The 19,392-nt window shown below is 32.3% G+C and overlaps 4 protein-coding genes across 4 annotated transcripts; 2 read left to right on the top strand and 2 right to left on the bottom strand.

Annotated features, from left to right (window-relative positions):
- Positions 1–270: 270 nt before the first annotated feature.
- Positions 271–3,333, top strand: LOC114371699 (protein MULTIPOLAR SPINDLE 1-like). Its single transcript, XM_028329059.1, has 10 exons — positions 271–411; positions 490–547; positions 625–771; positions 872–937; positions 1,125–1,204; positions 1,367–1,421; positions 1,899–2,012; positions 2,271–2,463; positions 2,603–2,673; positions 2,960–3,333. Exons 1-10 carry the CDS (start codon positions 298–300, stop codon positions 3,142–3,144), a joined length of 1,083 nt encoding a protein of 360 aa, XP_028184860.1. The 5' UTR covers positions 271–297; the 3' UTR covers positions 3,145–3,333.
- Positions 3,334–4,955: 1,622 nt separating this feature from the next.
- LOC114394546 lies at positions 4,956–5,680 on the top strand. The gene is made up of 2 exons (XM_028356160.1): positions 4,956–5,231; positions 5,364–5,680. Exons 1-2 carry the CDS (start codon positions 5,102–5,104, stop codon positions 5,615–5,617), a joined length of 384 nt encoding a protein of 127 aa, XP_028211961.1. The 5' UTR covers positions 4,956–5,101; the 3' UTR covers positions 5,618–5,680.
- Positions 5,681–6,204: 524 nt separating this feature from the next.
- Positions 6,205–8,104, bottom strand: LOC114394536 (F-box protein SKIP1). Its single transcript, XM_028356150.1, has 2 exons — positions 7,652–8,104; positions 6,205–7,110 (listed from the first exon to the last, which is right to left on the bottom strand). The coding sequence occupies exons 1-2, from the start codon at positions 7,996–7,998 to the stop codon at positions 6,537–6,539; spliced, it is 921 nt and encodes a 306-aa protein (XP_028211951.1). The 5' UTR covers positions 7,999–8,104; the 3' UTR covers positions 6,205–6,536.
- Positions 8,105–13,823: 5,719 nt separating this feature from the next.
- Positions 13,824–14,396, bottom strand: LOC114394527 (UPF0057 membrane protein At4g30660-like). Its single transcript, XM_028356138.1, has 2 exons — positions 14,222–14,396; positions 13,824–14,145 (listed from the first exon to the last, which is right to left on the bottom strand). The coding sequence occupies exons 1-2, from the start codon at positions 14,309–14,311 to the stop codon at positions 14,008–14,010; spliced, it is 228 nt and encodes a 75-aa protein (XP_028211939.1). The 5' UTR covers positions 14,312–14,396; the 3' UTR covers positions 13,824–14,007.
- Between the last annotated feature and the right edge of the window lie 4,996 nt (positions 14,397–19,392).

Below are 19,392 nucleotides of genomic sequence, written 5' to 3'. Positions count from 1 at the left end.
AATGAAGTTATATAAAGATTTATCCGTTCTGTTTACAAGTGATAACTACTATTATGATTTAAGGTTAAAGGAGAATTAATTTAAAAAATGCTCCAATATGTTAATTTCGAAAAAAAATTACTCCAAAAAGGGTAAAAATGCCATATTAATCGGTCCTTAATTTTGTTGGAGTCCTTTGGTAACTTTTTTTTTCCGATTCTTTTTAATATAAAAGCCCTCATAGGTTTCGCGCCTTTTTCATCTGAACTGAAGAAGTAAATGGCAGAGAACGAAGATGCAAGAAGGAGCGATGAATCGATGAAGCTTGCGGTGGCGATATCGCTTCTGAGATCAAAGGTTTTGAAAAGTGTAAAGGAGTCCAATGCGCTATCTCCTTCACAATCTGACGCTCTTCTCCGTTGGAAGCGAAAGGTTCGAAACGCTTCCTTCGTTTTCTTCTCAATCTAATGCTTTCTACTCTTCGCTATCGTTTCACCTTCGGATTCTCAGGCCAAGGAAAGAAAGCAAGAGATCCTGAGGCTTCGAGAAGATCTCAAAGACGCTCAAGGTTTCGACCTCATTCCTCTCTCCTATTAACTCGTGTTCACGTGCAATGACGAATTGATTCTTATTTTCTGGATGTAGATGCTTCGCACTGCGATCTCTTCCCTGAGAGTGCTGCTTGCAAGTGTTATTTCTTCGACAATTTCGGAGAATTAAGCCCTATGCATCATGGAACTGGTTTTGACAGCAGATTCAGCGACGTCCTTCGACGCAGATTTCTAAGACAAGGTTTTAATCATCGTCGTCGTCATCATCATCATCATCATTATCTTCTTCTTTGTTACGACACTATGCTTTTGAACTGACGTTGAAAATTTGCCTTCTGTAGTGCGATTTAAGGAAAGGAGGAAAAGAGTAGGTTCTTCTTCTTCCTCTTCAAGTCGGCTTTCTTTAGGTACATATAATTAATAGCATTTTAGTTATAAACGAATGAGTATTAGTGTACTGTATTCCATACTTTGTGATAAGAACTGTGGTTTTTTTAAATTAGGTCAAGATGAAGTGGCTACTTTTGGGAATTTTGATGTGAAGTGAATGGAATTGTACCGAATCTGTTTTCTAATTTAAAACTAAAACTGCAGGCTTAATTGAGGAGGATGACACAGAGCAGCTTAGGGCCTCCGTTGATTTTATCTTGGAAATCTGTGACTCTGTATCACCGGTCAGGATGCTTCACTATCCGTTTAACATTTAAATGATGCAGTTCGTAGTAGAGGTCCTACAAATACTGGTGTTATTGAATAAGATGTGAACAATTAATTCTTTTTGCTATGCTGTGTTAATGTATTTTTTCATCGTGTGGTGTACTCGATGTATTTTGCAGGTGGATGATTCCAAGTTTGCAAATCTGGCACATCAAGCTGTAGACTTTATATTGGGTATTCTGTTCTTTTCACCAAGTGAAGAGCTTTTCCTACCTTTATTTTTTTTTCCTCCTAATTAAATAATTGAAATCGTATATCTGTTAACTTTTCATCCTCAGAATTCTGTGAAACTAGCTTCTTAGTGCTTAACATAGGTCAGCTGCTAAATGAATTATGGCTATGGGCTTATACGCCAGATATGATCATTCTAACTGTACTTCATAGTAATTTATGTTGTAAACAATAACATGCAAGCTCATGGGCAATCTCCCACTCTCATCTTAAAGCTTTTAATGAGCCGCATCCTGTACGGTAACTTATTACAGTAATTTGAGTTGCGTGTGATTTACATAAAATTTTACTTCTTGAGCTATACTATGTTTGATTTTTATGGTTTCGTTATGGATCACCATTATATGAATTACACAGTAAACCACCATCATATTTCTTTGTTATCCACACTGAAGATTAATTTGTATGCCTTTTCTGAAGTTACATTGAAGAATTTTTTATCTATGGGAAGGAACCTGGAACTTGTTGAAGGAATTATCAACAGCCTAGTTACACGTTTGATTAGGCAGATGTGCTCGTCCTTGTCAGAAACTGGTATGCTTAGTTTGAGATTGATTATGACAAAATGTATATTACTTTGTATGTTAATGTGTGAGACCGTAAACGAGTGTAAAATTGTCGCATTTATGACTTTTTGTATGTGAACGTGAGACCGTAAACGAGTGTAAAATTGTCGCATTTGTGACTTTTATGTAGCTTCGCGCCTTCACCACTTTATAATCGTTTATTTCTTAATCATTGGCTTACTGTCTTTTTTCTTTGCCGTTCCCTTTTCAAATTCTAATCTTGAAGGGTCTCAACACACGGGAACCAATGCTCAATTTTGTATTCAACATTTGATCCGTAAACTTGGAAGTGAGCCTTATATTGGTCAGCGGGCAATACTTTCAGTTTGTCAAAGAATTTTGGTACTAGCTGAACGTTTGCTTTTCTCTGATCCTTTTGATGATGGCTTTCCTAACATGCATGAAAGTATGTTCATAATGTAAGTTCTTTGCAAAAACACATCAGTATAATCTCCAGATTCATAAATCATAACGAGTACCTCAATACAGGTTTTGTGGAAAGGAATAATGGTTTTGAAGACATAACATGGATCTAATTTTTATTTGTGGGGATGTCAGGATCCAGCTTATCGAGTTCTTGGTGACGGATTACTTATCAGAGTGGTCAAAAGCTGAAGATTTTGACAACTGTATGCTTCATACTTTCTACTGATGTTTACTCTACAATTTTCTTTCCGAACTAAAGTAATTTGTTGACATCTTGAGTTTTGATTTCTATTAGCCAAAACAAATTTAAGTGTGCCACATTTAGTATTTTTCTCAACTATTGTTCTTAACAAACCGGATATTACGTTTTTACTGTATATTTTTGTTCAATTTCTGTCATACCAATCAATTATTCTTGCTAACTGACTGTAGTTATGTAATAGAAATGAACCGAGTTTAAAAATTTGAACTGAGTGGTTACAATTACAGTGCTCCTTGAAGATTGGGTGACATCAATTGTCCAGTTAAGAAAAGCATTAAAACTTCTGGAAAGCAGAAATGGACTTTATGCTCTCTATATGGACCGAGTCACAGGTGAATTGGCAAAACAACTTGGCGGTGTCTCATCGTTTCTGAAGCTTAAACCGGATATTATTAATTGTCTCTTTCGCTAAACATGATTGGTCCATATAGGAAAAACTGTTACTGAGAAAAATGAAAAAACGAATGTGGTGCTGGTAATGGAACTTCTGTAAGCTAGAACCTGCTCATGGTCATTCACGTCTGCTTGGTGAGTAGCATTTGCTCTTGGAGTTTGGATTATAATTTGTGCATCTCAAACAATGGTTGAGTGTAAATTTAATTTCGTCTATAAAAAATCAACAAATACTATCAAATGAAGAAAATCAACAAATTTGAGAGGTCAAATAATTTTTTAATTGGAGTGACTACCCAGAAAAATACTATCGATTAGATAATTAAGGTAAAAATATAATACTTCTTTCTTAAACAAAGTTACTTATAAAATCAAGAGAATTAAAAATTTGCGGAGCTATAACATAACCCCTTCACCTAACACAACATCGTGCCTGAATAACATATTTCACAAAATTATTTGAACATAATATTTTAGTTCCAATTTATGGTTTGAGTAAAAAAAATGTTACTTTTTAATTAGACTAAATCATATTTGGAAATTATAATCCAAATGTATCCTTAATCTTATTTGTTTGGGTTGATTTTTTTTTTGTTGAAAGAAATTGAGTATTTCAAACATCATCACAAGCTTTAACTTGTTAATTTAGAGGAGAAAAATAGGGAAAAAAATAATTGAGACTCACTTATTTGGTGACAAAATTATTAGGAAGCCAAGAGACGACAGCAAATCTCAAGCTTTTTATCTAATAAATGTTTTCCAAACTGAAGAAAAAAATTATAAGTCAAAGTAATCCTCAATTTACTTTTTTTATAAAGTTATCTTTTCACTGTCAAAAAAAGTTATCTTTCATTAAATATTCATTTTCTTAAATGTATTTTTTATTCGTTCGAACAATGTAATAATTTACACACAAATATATATATATCCCTTTTTCGAGTTGACATATTAGTCTGACTCACTCCAGTTAACCCATGTCAATCAGTAGGTTAACTGACCTGAACAAAATCAACACTAAAAAATTGAATAACATTTGTATAACTCGATTAACTCACGAGCCAAATTCAACTACATTTACTCATAGCATAATATAATTCACTTTGACAAAGGGCATCATTTTGCCGACAAAAAAAACAAATCTTGATTTCAACCGGCCAAATGTTGGCCTAATTTAACAGGATGACATGAATCTCCGCTGAGCCGAAAGGGTCTCCTTATAATCTTTTCTCTTGTACTAGATTTTGATTTTGATAAGGCCTAGGAATGGCCACACCAATAGAGCAGTCAGCAAAGAATCCCCCCACTGTCTCTTGGAACTTGGAAGGCAGAGGTAAAAAATACGGCAATGTTTTTCATGAGATGTGTCCAAAACTTAAAAAGCAAAAGGCTAAAATGAACCTGTCTACAAAATGAACAAATAAACATATATTTATTATTAAACAATTTAAAGTAAATTTTAATTTTAATTGTCTCAAAGAATAAATTAAACAATCCCAATTCCAAATGATCTCTTTTTTCCTTTATTTTTGCGTCACCACTGTTCTAAAAGAATAAATTCTCTACCAGTTTTTCAAAATTCGGTGTAATCCATTTTTTTTGACAAAAAAAGAGAATAAATACGCAGTACTTAGTCGTTTTATTTAACCGAAAGAATGCTATAAACTAGATAAGTTTGCAATATTATTAGATAAATTAAATAAAGCGTCTCAACTGCACGTGTCTCTTCCGGAAAAGAATCATTTGAAGAGTAATCTGGTAATGAACTTTCTCTTTGATCACTTCTTACATCAATGAAATTGATTCTGTTCACAAAAATAAAGCTTCCTAACTCAGCTGTACGCTTTTCCGTGTTTTTACAGACCCGAAACTCTATAAATAATGAACTTGATTATTAATCCAACACAAGTGCATTGCCACAAACTTGATTATTAACACCACCAATCACTTGACAATTTACATTCAATCAAGTACAAGACATGAGCAAAACACTAGCTATATGGTTCTTTCTGTTGTTCAGCATTCTCACGTATTCAGCTTACGGAAGCACATGCACTGAAGATACTGGAGATTTTAGAACCTCCAAGCCAGAACAAAAGGAGCCTAAACGTAACCAATTTTGAACTTCCCATCTGCTAATTTTTCTTTCTCCACCTTACAGTTTTTCATCTTATTTCTTGCATCAAAATAATGTTGAAATTGGGCATTTCGATCATAAACCATTTCTCTCTTTACATGCAGCAATGCACGGTATGATCATGGGATCAAGCAAACCTTGCAGTCAAAGAAAATTTCCAGAATTGCATGCTGCCAGATATACAAGGATTTCTCGGTTAGGAAAAGCAGTTTATAGAGGACCAAGCAACTTAAGGCCCCGCAATGTTCGGAATGCATCAAACTCCAATTCAATCAAACCTCCATCCTTATTCATGGCGGCACTTGGGCATCTGGTTTTTGGACTGCTTTTAGTTCCTTGCTTCTATCGAATTACTTAGACCTGAATCTTCATCTTGTTACCATTACCATGGCACCCAAAAGATAATATAATTTTCTCGCTACTACCACTTATTATTAGTACACCCAAAACACAAGGTACACAATGGTACATTACCATGACACCCAGATTGCCTACACATGTCTGAAATCTATCCTACTCCTTAACGAGTCAAATCAAGAATTTTGCATTGTGTTAGCAGTGCACTTCTGTATTTTGATTTGTATTATTATAGACACGAGCACTGCTGATCTTAGCTTTAATATATTATAGATTTATCATACAACTGCGTTTGTAAACTTTGGATCATGTGGGTAAATTTTCCGTGGTGTATAAAAACAATAACTTAAGGTTGGATTTCTTAGTTGACTCGATACTTTATATCCTTTCAATGTCTAGAGCGGGTAGCAATGTGAATAAAAAGAGTGAACTGAATATCTCAAACATCAGAAACACAACTCACCCCAATGAACCTAGCTACTATAACTTGGCAACCAATTTAAATTCTAGCTCTAGATAGAAGTCATATAAGCATGTATATCGCAATGGTGGGGTACTTTATTTAAGGCAAGTAAGAAAAATAATGCATTTAAGAACATCGATTCCTGAGACATTTTATGGAAGGTTGCTAGGAGAAAGATACAAGTAATGCAGCATCCAAAAGGAAAAAGAAATAATTAGAATATTACGAGGTAAATCTATTATGAGAACTTGAGACAACACAAATACATTGCAAATATATCGAACTGATGGAAGGAAAACAACATACAACTACATAGACAGAGATTAAAATTTCTACTATACATATTTGACTGTGAAAATAACCATAGAGACCCTGCAAAGATATCCAAAAAGCAGCGGAAAGAAGATTAAGTGATGAACTCAGTGTTTACATCTTAGATCGATCTTCCCATCACTGCTCAGATTTGGAAAATATCCGTTTGAAATCTCTCATCATACAAACTCCAATGACCATACCTTTCAGTGTGGAAGACAGACCTGGGGATATAGAAATTAGGCTTTTTAATTTCTTTCAAGTGCACCAAACTAGAAGATGCATTTGCAATGTCTCGACTAGTCAAGTTAGCACACCCAGACAAATCCAAGAACTCAAGGTTGGTACATCCCTGACATATGGAATTGAGGCCCTTAGCTGTTAACTTGGAGAACCTAATCTCAAGCTGCTCTAGACCAGGCATGGAATTAGCAATTGCAGCAGCCTCATCGTCTCCATCTTGCGGACAAGCATTTAGATAATCGTCAGGAACAATCCCTCGGTGTTGGGAAGGATCAAGCCAATTCATGAGATTTCTTTTGAGAACCTTAAGGTTGGGACAATTTCTTCCAATCAGCACCAACGATTCATGGGTTATCTCATAACAATAGCTGATATCCAATTCCCTAAGCTTCGGACAACTCAAAGCTATCCTAGAGATAGAATCATCGGTAACACGAGGACAGCTTCTGATAAACAACACCTCAAGGTTTGGGCAACTGAAATGCAGAGACAAGTTTACAAAAAGAAGCTAAATGCTCCAATGCTATGTTTTATTCACAATGGAAGGCACAAACCCCGCATTTAACAGACAAATTAAAATATTGGAATTTCAGAATCAAAGTCCTAATATAAAAGAAAAATCATAGCATACTCTTGAAATCTCAAAAGCAATCAGAACGAATTATGGCATGTTTGGATTCACCTTAAATGATTCAATATTACATGAAAATATCAGCTAATGTAATTTTAGGTATAGGTAACATTTAGTTCCAAGTTGAAGAATTGATTCTCGTCCAAAATTGATTTTGAGTTGAAACAACTTTTTGATACTAACATGCTTTTAGAATAAAAATATTCAAACATATATCACTTTACTTCAAAATCAATTTTAACCAAAATTAAATTTGCAAAATCAGTTTTGCAAATGATAACACAAACACACACTTAAAGGACCAAAGTTTTGAGACCCAATTGGGGCCACCATCGATTAGCGAAGGAAAAACAAAAGGGTATTGGAATTTGGGAGAAAGTTGGAACCTTTGGGCGACGAGGGCGAGAGAACGATCAGAACAGTGGCGAATGCGTATATGGGTGAGAGAGGATTGGGCCCATTCGACGACAGATCGAAGCATGTTATCGATCTTGGCCTCGAACTCGGGGGTCCACCAGCGAGTTGATTCGGTGGGCGAGTCGAATTGAGGGTCGAGGTTGAAGACGAAGTGAAGAGAGGGTTCCTTGAAGACGCTGAACCATGACTTGCAAACGAGCATGGTGCCGCGCCATCGATCCTCGACGCTGAGTCGAGAGAGGATGTTGATGAGGCACTCGCGAGTCAACTCGCTCCAATCTGACTCGGTTTCATTTGGCTCTGTTTCAGTTTTCATTCTCCAACACACCTTCTTCTTCTTCCTTCTGAATGTTATGTTCGGATTCAGATTGGATATTAGACTCAGAACTCAGTCCTCTCTGTTTCTCACACCAGTGTTTCCAATTTACACCCTATTTTTTAGGTGTACAAGTGGATGGTAGAGATAAATATAAAAAAAAATTAGGTGTACAAGTGGATGGTAGACATAAATAAAAAATAAAAATGTAATAAATAATTGTATGAAAAAAAAAATCAAGAAAAATATGATTATTATTTTAAGAGTGCATAATTCTAAAAAAAACAAGGTAATTTTTTCCAACATTATTTTGTTTTCTAAATTTTAAGAAGTTTATATTTTTAAATTTTTTTACAACACTAAAACAATAATAATTTTGTATAAAAAATACATTTTCTATTATATTCTTGTTTTTTTGGAAGAAAGATAACATATATCATTCTTTTAAAAAAAAGTTTAATTATTTATTTAGTTAATTGTATAGTCAAGAGTTTGGTATCTAAAGAGATTTTTTGTTTTGTTTTAAAAACAATTTAATGTCATTAACGGTGCATTGACAGTGTTAATGTGCATTAGCTAGTTTATGCTTTATGTTTTATTCTTATAGGAACAAATTTTTATGCTTTAGTCTCATATCAACATCTTTTCATCCTCTTTCTCTTTTATTTCTTTCTTTTCATTTTTTTTATCAACACCTCTACATTTCTTTTTTCTCATTTCGAATCAAACTTACTCTTGATACCATGTTAACAATGGAAATATAAAGAAAAAGGAAAGAGGAAAAACAAAGAGAGATGAAGAGCTAGAGCTCTATTCCAATGTTGCAAATTTGAATATACAATAGTGAAAGGAAAAAAATATAAACACAATAAGTAATAAGATTGAACTATCTATAAACTGAATAAAAAATAAAAAAAAAGAGCTTAAAATAGCTTGTTATCTAACAGATTGAACGTTCTTATTGTGACATTGTGTTCCACAACAATTATCTTTATACTTAGGCACAAGATAGCTCTGTTGAAGAATGGGATATCAATATTCTTAGAAAATTTTGTTAACCCAAACATGGAGATAGATGAGAAAATAGACAGAATTTTCAAGAAATTATTTTTCAAGATAACTACTTAGTTATACCAGAGGGAGATTTTGATGGTGAAGATACATTGGAATTTTTATACGACGATGGGGTAGCAGTTGATGAAGGATATTTTTTATTATTCGAGGATACCCACGAACAAAGCATTTTAAAATTGATTTTAGAAAAAGATCAAGGGGAAAAGAAGACATCTTTACGACATTAAGTTATGTTTCTACTTTCTAGGTGTTAACGAGTCCATATCAAATCCTGTTCAAACCTTGTCAGGATGTGTAATTATTAATTATGAAAGTTGTATCTATTTTTAAAATTTTTAAAATAGTAAAGAAATTTTTATTAAATGATTTTATTAATAAATAAATATTTAAATATAAGATATAAAATTTATTTTTTATTATGAATTCTTTTTTTTAAAACAAGTAAATTCATAATTTTTAAATTAATAGAAAATTGTTCCAAATCATGATTATACATTTGAGTTATAATAATATTGTAATTCATAATATAATAGAATAACTTTGATAAAAGTATTTTTGATTTAATAATTAATTTCTGAATAATTTTGATAATAATAAAAAATAAAAATTGGAAAGAGTAAAACTTTGAGAAGAGATGGAGATTTAAAAAAGTTAAGGGTTTAAAAAATGTGCAATAAAATAAACATACATGAATTCATAAAAGATTATAATCAAATACATACACGATGATCTGATGAATTTTTAGTCAATTTCGATGGTAGATGTATTGATGTTTTGAGGAATTAAGTGATTGTGTTTTAACTCCTGTGTCAACTAATACTTCAATTTGTTGAAAAATACTTTACTTTCGAGTGATTTTCAATCACACATGCATAAATGAAATTATCGAAATTAGCAATCTCAATCCAAATAATTCCCTTCGATTACACAATGAAATTTATCAAACTTTTACTCATATTCTAATCACTTTTGAAGAGATCATTCTACTCATCTCGAAAAAATATATCAAAATAAGACTTTCATAACTTAGTCAAATTTTACATATAACTGAACAAACACTAATATACTTCGACAACTAGTTTGCATAATAGGGATATTAAAATGTACAGGATGATAGGGTTTGTCTTTAAAATGTTTCTGCTTATCGTTTTAATTATTTTAAACCTACAACTTATCTAAACTAGTTTGCATAATAGGGATATTAACATGTACAGGATGATATGGTTTGTCTTTAAAATGTTTCTGCTTATCATTTTAATTATTTTAAACCTACAACTTATCTTCCAATTCTAATCTGTGACACGTGAAAACATTATTTTCATATAACCCCGAAGCGTAGATTAACAAGTTAAAAACACACTTAAATAGCAATACATTTATTTTTTTTTTACTGGGTTCCGCTTCTGCCTTCTTACTTCATAAAGAGCTCTGTTGTGAAATACTGGTTGATAAACAACACAAGAGCTTGAACTAGAAGGCTCTTGTGCGTTTATCAAATTTGAATATTTCAAAGTAATGGATTAGCTTTTTAGACGTTTAATCAATATCCTGTCAGGCTTCAATAGCTTTCCTACAATTACCTTCCATAACCAAAACACTACACGATGATAGTTTTGCTGTATCTCTACATTTTCTTTTAAATCCGTGAGTGAGACGTGAGTTTTTTTTTTCCTTCCTATTTTAAAAAAACATATAAAGAAATTGAGCAATGCTGGACTGATGAGAATAATTAAAAAAAACATAAAAAGCAGACACAAGACCGTAGATTGAACCTTTTCTTGCACAATGCAGCAATCGATGTCAATTTGTTTTGTGCACTCACGAAACAGAGGACCGGGAGCTATATGCAAAGGGGATTGATTGTCGGCCTAAGATACAGTGCTTTGTTGCTTTCCCACAAGACGAGATGACCCCAAGAAAAAGCAAAAAACCGGTAATAGAACTGTAAGTGTCTAGACATGTGCCTAAATCAGAGTCACTAAATCCTTAAAGTTGAGGAGTTGAGCTTGCAAGGAATAATAAACCTTTTTCCATGTGCACCCTTCACATATCTGAGAACCAACAAAGCTGGTTGATGATGAAGGATAGTAGGAGACAGTAAAAATTGGCTCAAAAGACTCACTGCATATGAGATACTGTCTAACTGCAATTCATTGGAATGAAAATTGACTTGACAGCAGGCAGCCTTATTATATCTTGTAGAAGATGAAGAGCATATTTTCTTTGATAAAGATTGTTGAGACCGGGCAATTTCAAAGCCAAGGAAAAGCTTGAGTTGGAAAAGACCATTGAGGCTAAATTTTACATCCAACAAATCCTTCATATGACTGATTTCAAGGTTATTTACTTATTTCCTACTAGCACCAAATCATCCACATAGTAAAGAATTGCAGCGAAGCTCGACCCTTTAGAGTTTCAACTTAGTGAATGGGAAATAATCTGTCTTGAACTAGGAATAACTAGAACCAATGAGAGACTAGGATAGCTTGTCATTCCATTGACAACTAGCCTGCTTTAACCCATAAAGGGATTTCTGCAGTTTGGACACTAGCCTCGGATCAAATGTCTCTAAAGCCTAGAGGAGGTGGCATGTATAATTCTGTGTGAGGATCCCCATGAAGGAAAGTTGTATTGACATTTAATTGGTGGAAATGCCGATCGAATGTGAAAGCAAGAGACAGAAGGACTCCAAATGATCATCTTGACAGCGGGACTAAAAGTCTTTAGATAATCAATTACACAAGTCTAAGTATTTCCCTTAGCAACCAATCAAGCTTTATTACCTTTCTATTAAGCCATATGCATTGTGCTTCAGCTTGAAAGCCTACTTACATCCTATTGCCTTCTCAAGTGGGAGAGGAGTGAGTGTCCAGGTTTAGTACTTATCCAAATCCAATAGTTCAGCCTTGATAGCGATATTCTAATCTTCATAGCTTCAGCACAAGAGGTAAGCTTGGGAGAAGAAGAAATGGATAAAGAAAAGAAAATAATCTGTGAGTTAGATACCTGACATGTGACTCTAAACATAGGGGTGAAGTTGCTGAATGTTTTGATGAAGATGGTGTTGAATCTGGAGGACCAATTGTTGAAGGGTTGGCATTATTTGTTGTTGACTTATCACATTTTCATTATTCGTTGCATCTGCGGTGCGGGTGTGAATAGAATGGTTTAAAGATCTAATCAGCAGGCTGACCTTGGGGTGAATTTGGTGTTTGGGAATTAAAATTAGTATCATTGGTGGAGATGAATGGAAACTTATTCTCATAGAACTTCCCATCCCTTGAAAGAAAATTTTCTCTAATTTGAGATGAAACAAAACATACCCTTTGGTGCCTGACTTGAAAACCAGAAAAATGAATTTTCTAGTTCTAAGGTCCAATTTCTTCCTCTTGGAAGGAAGGCAGTGGCGGAGCTAGAAAAATTATAAAGCCTGGGCAAAAATTTAAAGATAGCAAATTCACATTGTATATAATATGTAAATAGTATTCAATCAAAATAAAAGAGACTCGTCATTTTGTCAACAAAAATATAGTTTAAAATAAAAGAGATAAACATAATCTTACAATAGCGGGTTAAATACTAACACTCCTCAAATTCTTCATCGCCTCCACCCCCTTAGGAATCTCACCCTCCAACAAGTTATCAGACAAATCCAGAGACCTGAGAGCACTCAAGGACCAAACCCCGGAGGGAACAGAACCAGAAAACTGGTTATTAGAAAAGTCGATAGAAGCAAGAGCAGAACATGCCCCCAAAGTAGAGGGAATGCTCCCAGAAAACCTGTTCCTGGCCAAGGAAACAGTCCTGAGAGACCCACATTGTCGGAAAACATCATCAGAAACCTCCCCTGAGAGACTATTCCCACTCAAGTCAATGACCCTAAGGTTATCAATCCGAGCAATGTTGGAGTTTATCCCACCAGTGAGGTTATTATTCGCCAGTGAAAGCTTTCTTAGAAACTGCAACCTTTGCAACCCTCTACCTATTCTCCCAGAGAGCGAGAACCCATCAAGGTTAACCTCCACCACTCTATTGGATCTAGGGTTGCACTTCACCCCAACCCATTTTGGGCCAGAGCCTGGGCAATTGCCCAGGGTAGCCGGGCCTTGAAACCGCCTATGAAGGAAGGGTTCCATCAACAAAAGGCAGCTTGTTCTTTGATTTCAAATCCACAGTCAAGGCTATATTGACCAAGAGGAATGGTATTTATCTCCTACAAGTGGAGCAGATACCAGTAATGCTCTGGGATTTTCGTTTAGATGCATGTAGAAAGGGCTTGAAGGATCAGAATCAGATTTTTTTTTCACCATGATTACTTGATTATGAAGAGTACAATAATCAAACAGCAGAGAAAAACACCGAGAATCAGATACAAACAATCTTATGCAACAGTAGCAGAGCTCCCTAAGAAAGAAACTCTTTCGGAACTTGCTTTCTGAGAAATGCACAAGGCATGAATGGAAGAAGAAAGGGTTTCCTCTCATTACTCAATAGAAATAGAAACAGTAATTAACTGACTACCCGAATTAACAGCAGTACAGAGACTGAGAGACTTAAAAAGAAATTAACTAATTAATTAACCGACTACAGTATTAGTTATCACTTTGACAGTTTGTAAACAGCTAAAAAACGTACATTCTTTTTACCCGCTGGATTCACTTTCAGCTGCCACGCACGGTTTTGATTTAATAAGTTCAAACCCCTCAAAACTGAAGAATCTCGATATTAATATATTACTGGAGACATAGATCTATGCAAAATCAAAAGGCACACATAGAAGAATCCTTATGGCATAAAAGTCATTGAAGCTTCGAGAGCGTAAACAATAAATTCTACAAACCATCAATTTCAACAAGCACACGAGCTTAAATTGTCAGTAATTAAGCACACGATCAACATGAGCATCACTCATAGGCATACAAACTAAAATTATCATCAGTATTGTGCATAGAGAGGACGCCTGTATTCATCAAAGTACTGGTCACGATCGACGAAGATAATAGCATAGAGAGCATAGATTATACCAGGAATATAACCTAGAATTGTGAGGAGCAAGCAGATGATGAATTCGACCTGCATAAATGAAATCACAGTCTCAGATCTCGCGAAGAGAGAGAGTGTGTGTGTGAAAGGGAGAAAGGAAGCATACGCTGCAACAACCGTGGCGAAAGCAAACTCCGAGAGGAGGGATCAAGATCGCGATCATTATCTCGCAGCATATTTCACAACGTGTCGGCATCTTCCACACTGCGTTTCTTTCTTCCGCTTGTTCAATAATCGATATCAAACAACCAACGTGGAGCTCCCTGTTTCCTTCAGTTACTAAAATAATATATCTTGTTTGAGTTTCTTTTTTATATTCACGTAATAAATGCTGAGTTTTAACGGTCATGATTCAGTCACTAACAATTTGTTAGTATGATTTTTTTAGATAATTATGATAAAAATTAATAAATAATATGTGATAGTATGTAAATAATAATATAAAATTATTTTATATTTGTTAGTTATTATAGTATTTTAATTGTCATTATAATATTTAAAAATTAAAAGAAAAAAAATGAGCAATGTGTAACAATTAATTCACTTTGCATATGGCTTCGAGTCCTGTGTAACACGTTGACATTTTTTGCTGCATTCTGCAAGAAAAGGTTCTAGGGTCTTGTGTATGCTTTTATGTGTTTTTTTTTAACATTATTCTCATCAGCCAGCATTGGAAATTTTTTCAGAAACACACATAAAAAGCAATTAAATACACAAACATTCTCATTCTTCTTTTATTTACATCAACATACATGCAAGTTTATTATTCACGATATAAATTCAGGTTAGAAGATCCAAATTTACGCCGTAATTTTCTGAAAATTTTACCAAATAACGTTCAATTCCAATTCTCAATGTGTTTTATTTTTATGAAAAAAATAATTTTTTTAAAATATCAAAAATAATATAAATAAAGGAAATTAATTCAAAATAATAAAATTAAATAATATAAATAAGGATAAATTAATTCTAAGTAATATTTTAACATGTGTAATTGCACAATAATAAAAAAATGTTTTATTTTTCTTTTATACCATTTTTGAAGATTTTTATTAAATTTATAACGTAAAAAATTATAATATAGTATAAATTAATATTTATATTTGTTTAAGATATCATACAATTTTTTTATTCTCACAATGGTACTTAAATAATTTGTAAAATTAACGCAATTGAACTTTTATTTTAGTGGTTAAAATCATTTTTTTCCTACTATAATTATAAAGATGTTGTGGAATTTTTTAAGCTATGATTCTTGTTTCGTTGGATTCCTTGCCATAAATATAATCAGATTAAATTATGATATAATTTTTTAATAATCATGTAGGCACTTGTATAAATTACAAACTTAAGACACTTGAACATGTTATAAATTTTGGTAAAATTCAATTTTTATTTTATTGATGGTTTTTTTTATTATGTACATTAATTAAAAATGATAAAAATTAATTAGTAGTCTTAAAATAAATAAATGAAAGGGGAAATGATTTTAACAAATTAAATAGATTAACAACACAGTGCATAAAAAGATAGTTACTAAATCTTAGTTATACTATACTAAGAAATTAAAACATCACGATAACTATGATGAGAGACCGAGAGACATACATAATAAACAAAAATAACGAAACGTAATAATAATAATAACAATTAAAACACGAAAATAATGAAACTAATCTTTAAAAGATGTATTCCATTTGTATTACTGGTTTGTTAAAAATAATTAAAATTTCTATTGAACAAAAATGTTTCTTGTAGTTGGATTCTGTTACTGTCTTTAACACATCTTTATCATTTTTCAACTTTGTTATTTCATATTTGATTATATTTTTTGAATATTTTGCATGGTTGGATTGTCGAAAGAACAATCATCATCTTTTTTTAATCATAGAGATTGAAAAAAATACTATTGACTTGCATTAATGGATGATTGTCGGTAATAGATTTCATCCACAAATTTATTTGTAAAAACGAAGTTGAGAATTTATCATGTTTTATTTTTTAATCTTTAAAAAAATTGTAAAAGAAGAAGTTGAGAATTCGGGTTTGGAAACCTCAATTCTCAACTTTATTTGGCAAATTTTTTTGAAAAACATAGTGTAAATTCGGTTCCTTTTAACTTGAATTTATAGTGTAAATAGTAAACTTGTATGCTTGTCTAAATAAAAGAGGTCGTTTTTAATGTATATTTCGATACAAATTTCTCCAGCATTGGCCAATTTCTTTATATGGTTTTTTTAAAATAGGAAAAAAGAAACTTACGTAAAATTTGAAAAACATAGTGTAAATTCGGGTTCTTTAAACATGAATTTATAGTGTGAATAGTAAATTTATATGCTTGTCTAAATAAAAGAGGGATATGCATGTTTGTTTGAGTATTTAATTATTTTTTTATGTATGTTTCGGTACAAATTCCTTCAGCATTGGCCAATTTCTTTATATGGTTTTTTTAAAATAGGAAAAAAGAAACTTACGTCTCACTCACGGATTTAAAAGAAAATGTAGAGATACAGCAAAACTATCATCGTGTAGTGTATTGGTAGTATTATGGTTGTAGAAACGTAATTGTAGGGAAGATATTGAAGCCTTACCTTCGTGTTTGAATCAGAAATTTTAAAATTTCAACAAATTTGAATTGATTTAATTTTATTTTTTTTCATTTTTTAAATACTTTATTTGGATAAATCAATTTAAATTTTTTTCATTTTAAATTTTTTATTTGAATAGGGCAATTCAATCTTTTTCATATGCAAAATTTTAATTTTATATTTTAAATAGATGAAATTTTATTATTAAAACTTTATAGGAAATAAACACAATCTAATTTTAAAATATTAATTAAAAAACATTTTCAATTTTTAATAATTTATAAATACAAAATATTGATAATTTTAACAAGGATTGTTTTGTCTGATCATAATCAATGATGTTTTTAAACCGACATTAACTAAGGCTATTTTTCGGTCGACATCAAATATGATTTTTTTTGTCAATGTATGCCATAAATATTTGTCAACTGACGTCAGTTGGAGCTATTTTTTGGCTAACGTTAGTTGAGTCTATTTTTCAGTCGATGTTAGCTAAATTTTTTTATCAACGTCGGCTAGAGTTTGTTTGGCCGACACCGACTAGGGTCTTTTTAAACGACATTTTTAGCCAATATCGACCTAAAAAATCATAGGAGGCATTGACAAAAAAATCTACCCAATATCGACTAAAAAATAGCTTGGTCAATACCGACCAATAAAATCTACCCGATGTCGGCTGAAAAACATCATTGGTCAACGTTGGCCGAAAAATCCTTAGTCGAAGTTGGCTAAAAAATAGCCCTAACAATGTCGGGCAAAAAACCCTACCCAACATCAGCTATAAAATAGTATTGGCTGATGTTGGCTAAAAAATAGTTATGACCGAAAAAACTCTAGTGGATGTTACTTATAAGAACCTAGTCGATGTCGACTAAAAATATTCATGCTCGATGTTGGTCAAAAATACCTAAATGGTGTTAGCATAGCTAATGTGATTAAGAAATAACTCTGGCTGATGTCAGTCAGAAAACCCTAGTTGATGTAAACAAAAAAATCTTAACCGATGTCGGCTAAGAAAATCTAGTTGATATCAGCCAAAACACCCTAGCTAACATCGACTAAAAAATAACCCTAGCCGATATTGGCTAAAAAATAGCTTTGATTGATGTTTGCTGGAAAAATGTAGCTAACGTCAGTTGAAAAACCCTAACATGTTTCTACTCAAAAGTTAGTCATGACCGATGTTAGTAGAAAAAATCTAGCCAATGTCGGCAAAAAAAATCATTGGTCAACATCAACTGAAAAAATCTAGATGACAACGGTCAAAAAATCATTGACCGACGGTAGCAAAAATTTCTCATGACTGATGTCAATGAGCAAATAACCCTAACATCATCTAAAAAAATTCTTAACCGATATCGACAAAAAATAGCTTTGGTTGACATTATACAAAAAAATTTTGACCGAAAAAACCTCGATCAACATCAGTGAAAAATAACTTATGTCGATATCGACCGTAAAAACTTTGGTCACCCGTAGTTGTGAGTGTTAAGCGAGAAAGAGTCGCGAGCAAGAACGTGAGTTAGAGTGAACATCTCCGAAAAAAGAATTTCAAATTTCATATTTTTTAGAGAATTTGAAATCTCATTGTTTTAGTCAATCAAAATGATTCATAAAAATATCAAAAATTAAATTTCATTTTAAATACTCTATTCAAGTAAGTTATTTTATCACAAATCATTTTAAATTACTTAAAAAAATGAATTCTCCTATTAAATTACTTCATCCAAACACATTATAACAGGATGTGATTAAACGTCAATATTCATATTTGATAAACGCACAAGAGCATTCTAGACTCTAGTTCAAGCTCTTAGGTTGTTTATTAAACTAGTATTTCCCAACAAGAGAATTCTTTGGGAATTACGAATGCAGAAGCTTTGGAACCCAGTATAAAAAAGGCATTGCTATTTAAGTGAGTTTTTAACGTGTTAATCTACGCTTCTGGGTTATATTGAAAATAATGTTTTCACGGGACACAAAACCATATCATCCTGTACAGTGTACATGCTAATACCTACTATGCAAAAAGGTTTTCGTAATATATACTTAAATATAACTTTTGGTTTATTGTATTTCGTAGTTGATTTGTTTTAATATATTAAGTTTTAAAAGTTTGATTTTAATTTTTTTTTAAATGTATTATTTTAATTTTTTTATTAAAAATATTAATGTTTTATTAACTTTTAAATTTTAAAAAATATTAAAACAATATATTTCAAAAATATAAATGATCATAATAAAACTTATTATACTAAAACAAAATAATCAGGAAACATAATATATAAAAAATAACATTAAACCTTTTAAATAATTAGTTTTACATAATAGTGGCTAAAAACTATCACTATTTTTGTTTTATTTTTTAAGAAGTAAACAATTAAAAAAATCATCATCTCCTTATCTCCTCCAACTCTTCCAAATCTGAAAACGTAATAAATGAAATACCACATAGATCAAATGACCTCAACACCTGATTTTATTAGAATCACAAAAAATTCTTATAGTCTTCATGGAAAACCAAAACCATTTACGCAACAATGCTATTTTGGAAACCAAGACAAGGAAGATTGAAACAAGAGTTATCTTTCATGAAAGACAAAAACATAATTCTAACTCACTAAATAACCCATATATGAACCAGAAAGTCACAATATAACTCTTTGTGAGGTCTGCAAATAATACATTC

This window comes from Glycine soja, chromosome 2 (assembly GCF_004193775.1).
Source record: "Glycine soja cultivar W05 chromosome 2, ASM419377v2, whole genome shotgun sequence".
In the NCBI taxonomy this organism is placed as follows: domain Eukaryota; kingdom Viridiplantae; phylum Streptophyta; class Magnoliopsida; order Fabales; family Fabaceae; genus Glycine; species Glycine soja.
Note: the sequence above shows the minus strand (reverse complement) of the source record. Positions and strands in the feature narration are given on the sequence as shown.

Coding starts and splice junctions, on each gene's coding strand:
- LOC114371699 (XM_028329059.1), top strand. CDS start 298: ATGAAGCTTGCGGTGGCGATATCGCTTCTGAGATCAAAGGTTTTGAAA. Junction 938..1,124: donor TTCAAGTCGGCTTTCTTTAG/GTACATATAATT, acceptor CTAAAACTGCAG/GCTTAATTGAGGAGGATGAC. Junction 2,013..2,270: donor CTCGTCCTTGTCAGAAACTG/GTATGCTTAGTT, acceptor CTAATCTTGAAG/GGTCTCAACACACGGGAACC.
- LOC114394546 (XM_028356160.1), top strand. CDS start 5,102: ATGAGCAAAACACTAGCTATATGGTTCTTTCTGTTGTTCAGCATTCTC. Junction 5,232..5,363: donor AGAACAAAAGGAGCCTAAAC/GTAACCAATTTT, acceptor CTTTACATGCAG/CAATGCACGGTATGATCATG.
- LOC114394536 (XM_028356150.1), bottom strand. CDS start 7,998: ATGAAAACTGAAACAGAGCCAAATGAAACCGAGTCAGATTGGAGCGAG. Junction 7,111..7,651: donor CTCGCCCTCGTCGCCCAAAG/GTTCCAACTTTC, acceptor TCTGCATTTCAG/TTGCCCAAACCTTGAGGTGT.
- LOC114394527 (XM_028356138.1), bottom strand. CDS start 14,311: ATGCCGACACGTTGTGAAATATGCTGCGAGATAATGATCGCGATCTTG. Junction 14,146..14,221: donor TTCGCCACGGTTGTTGCAGC/GTATGCTTCCTT, acceptor TCATTTATGCAG/GTCGAATTCATCATCTGCTT.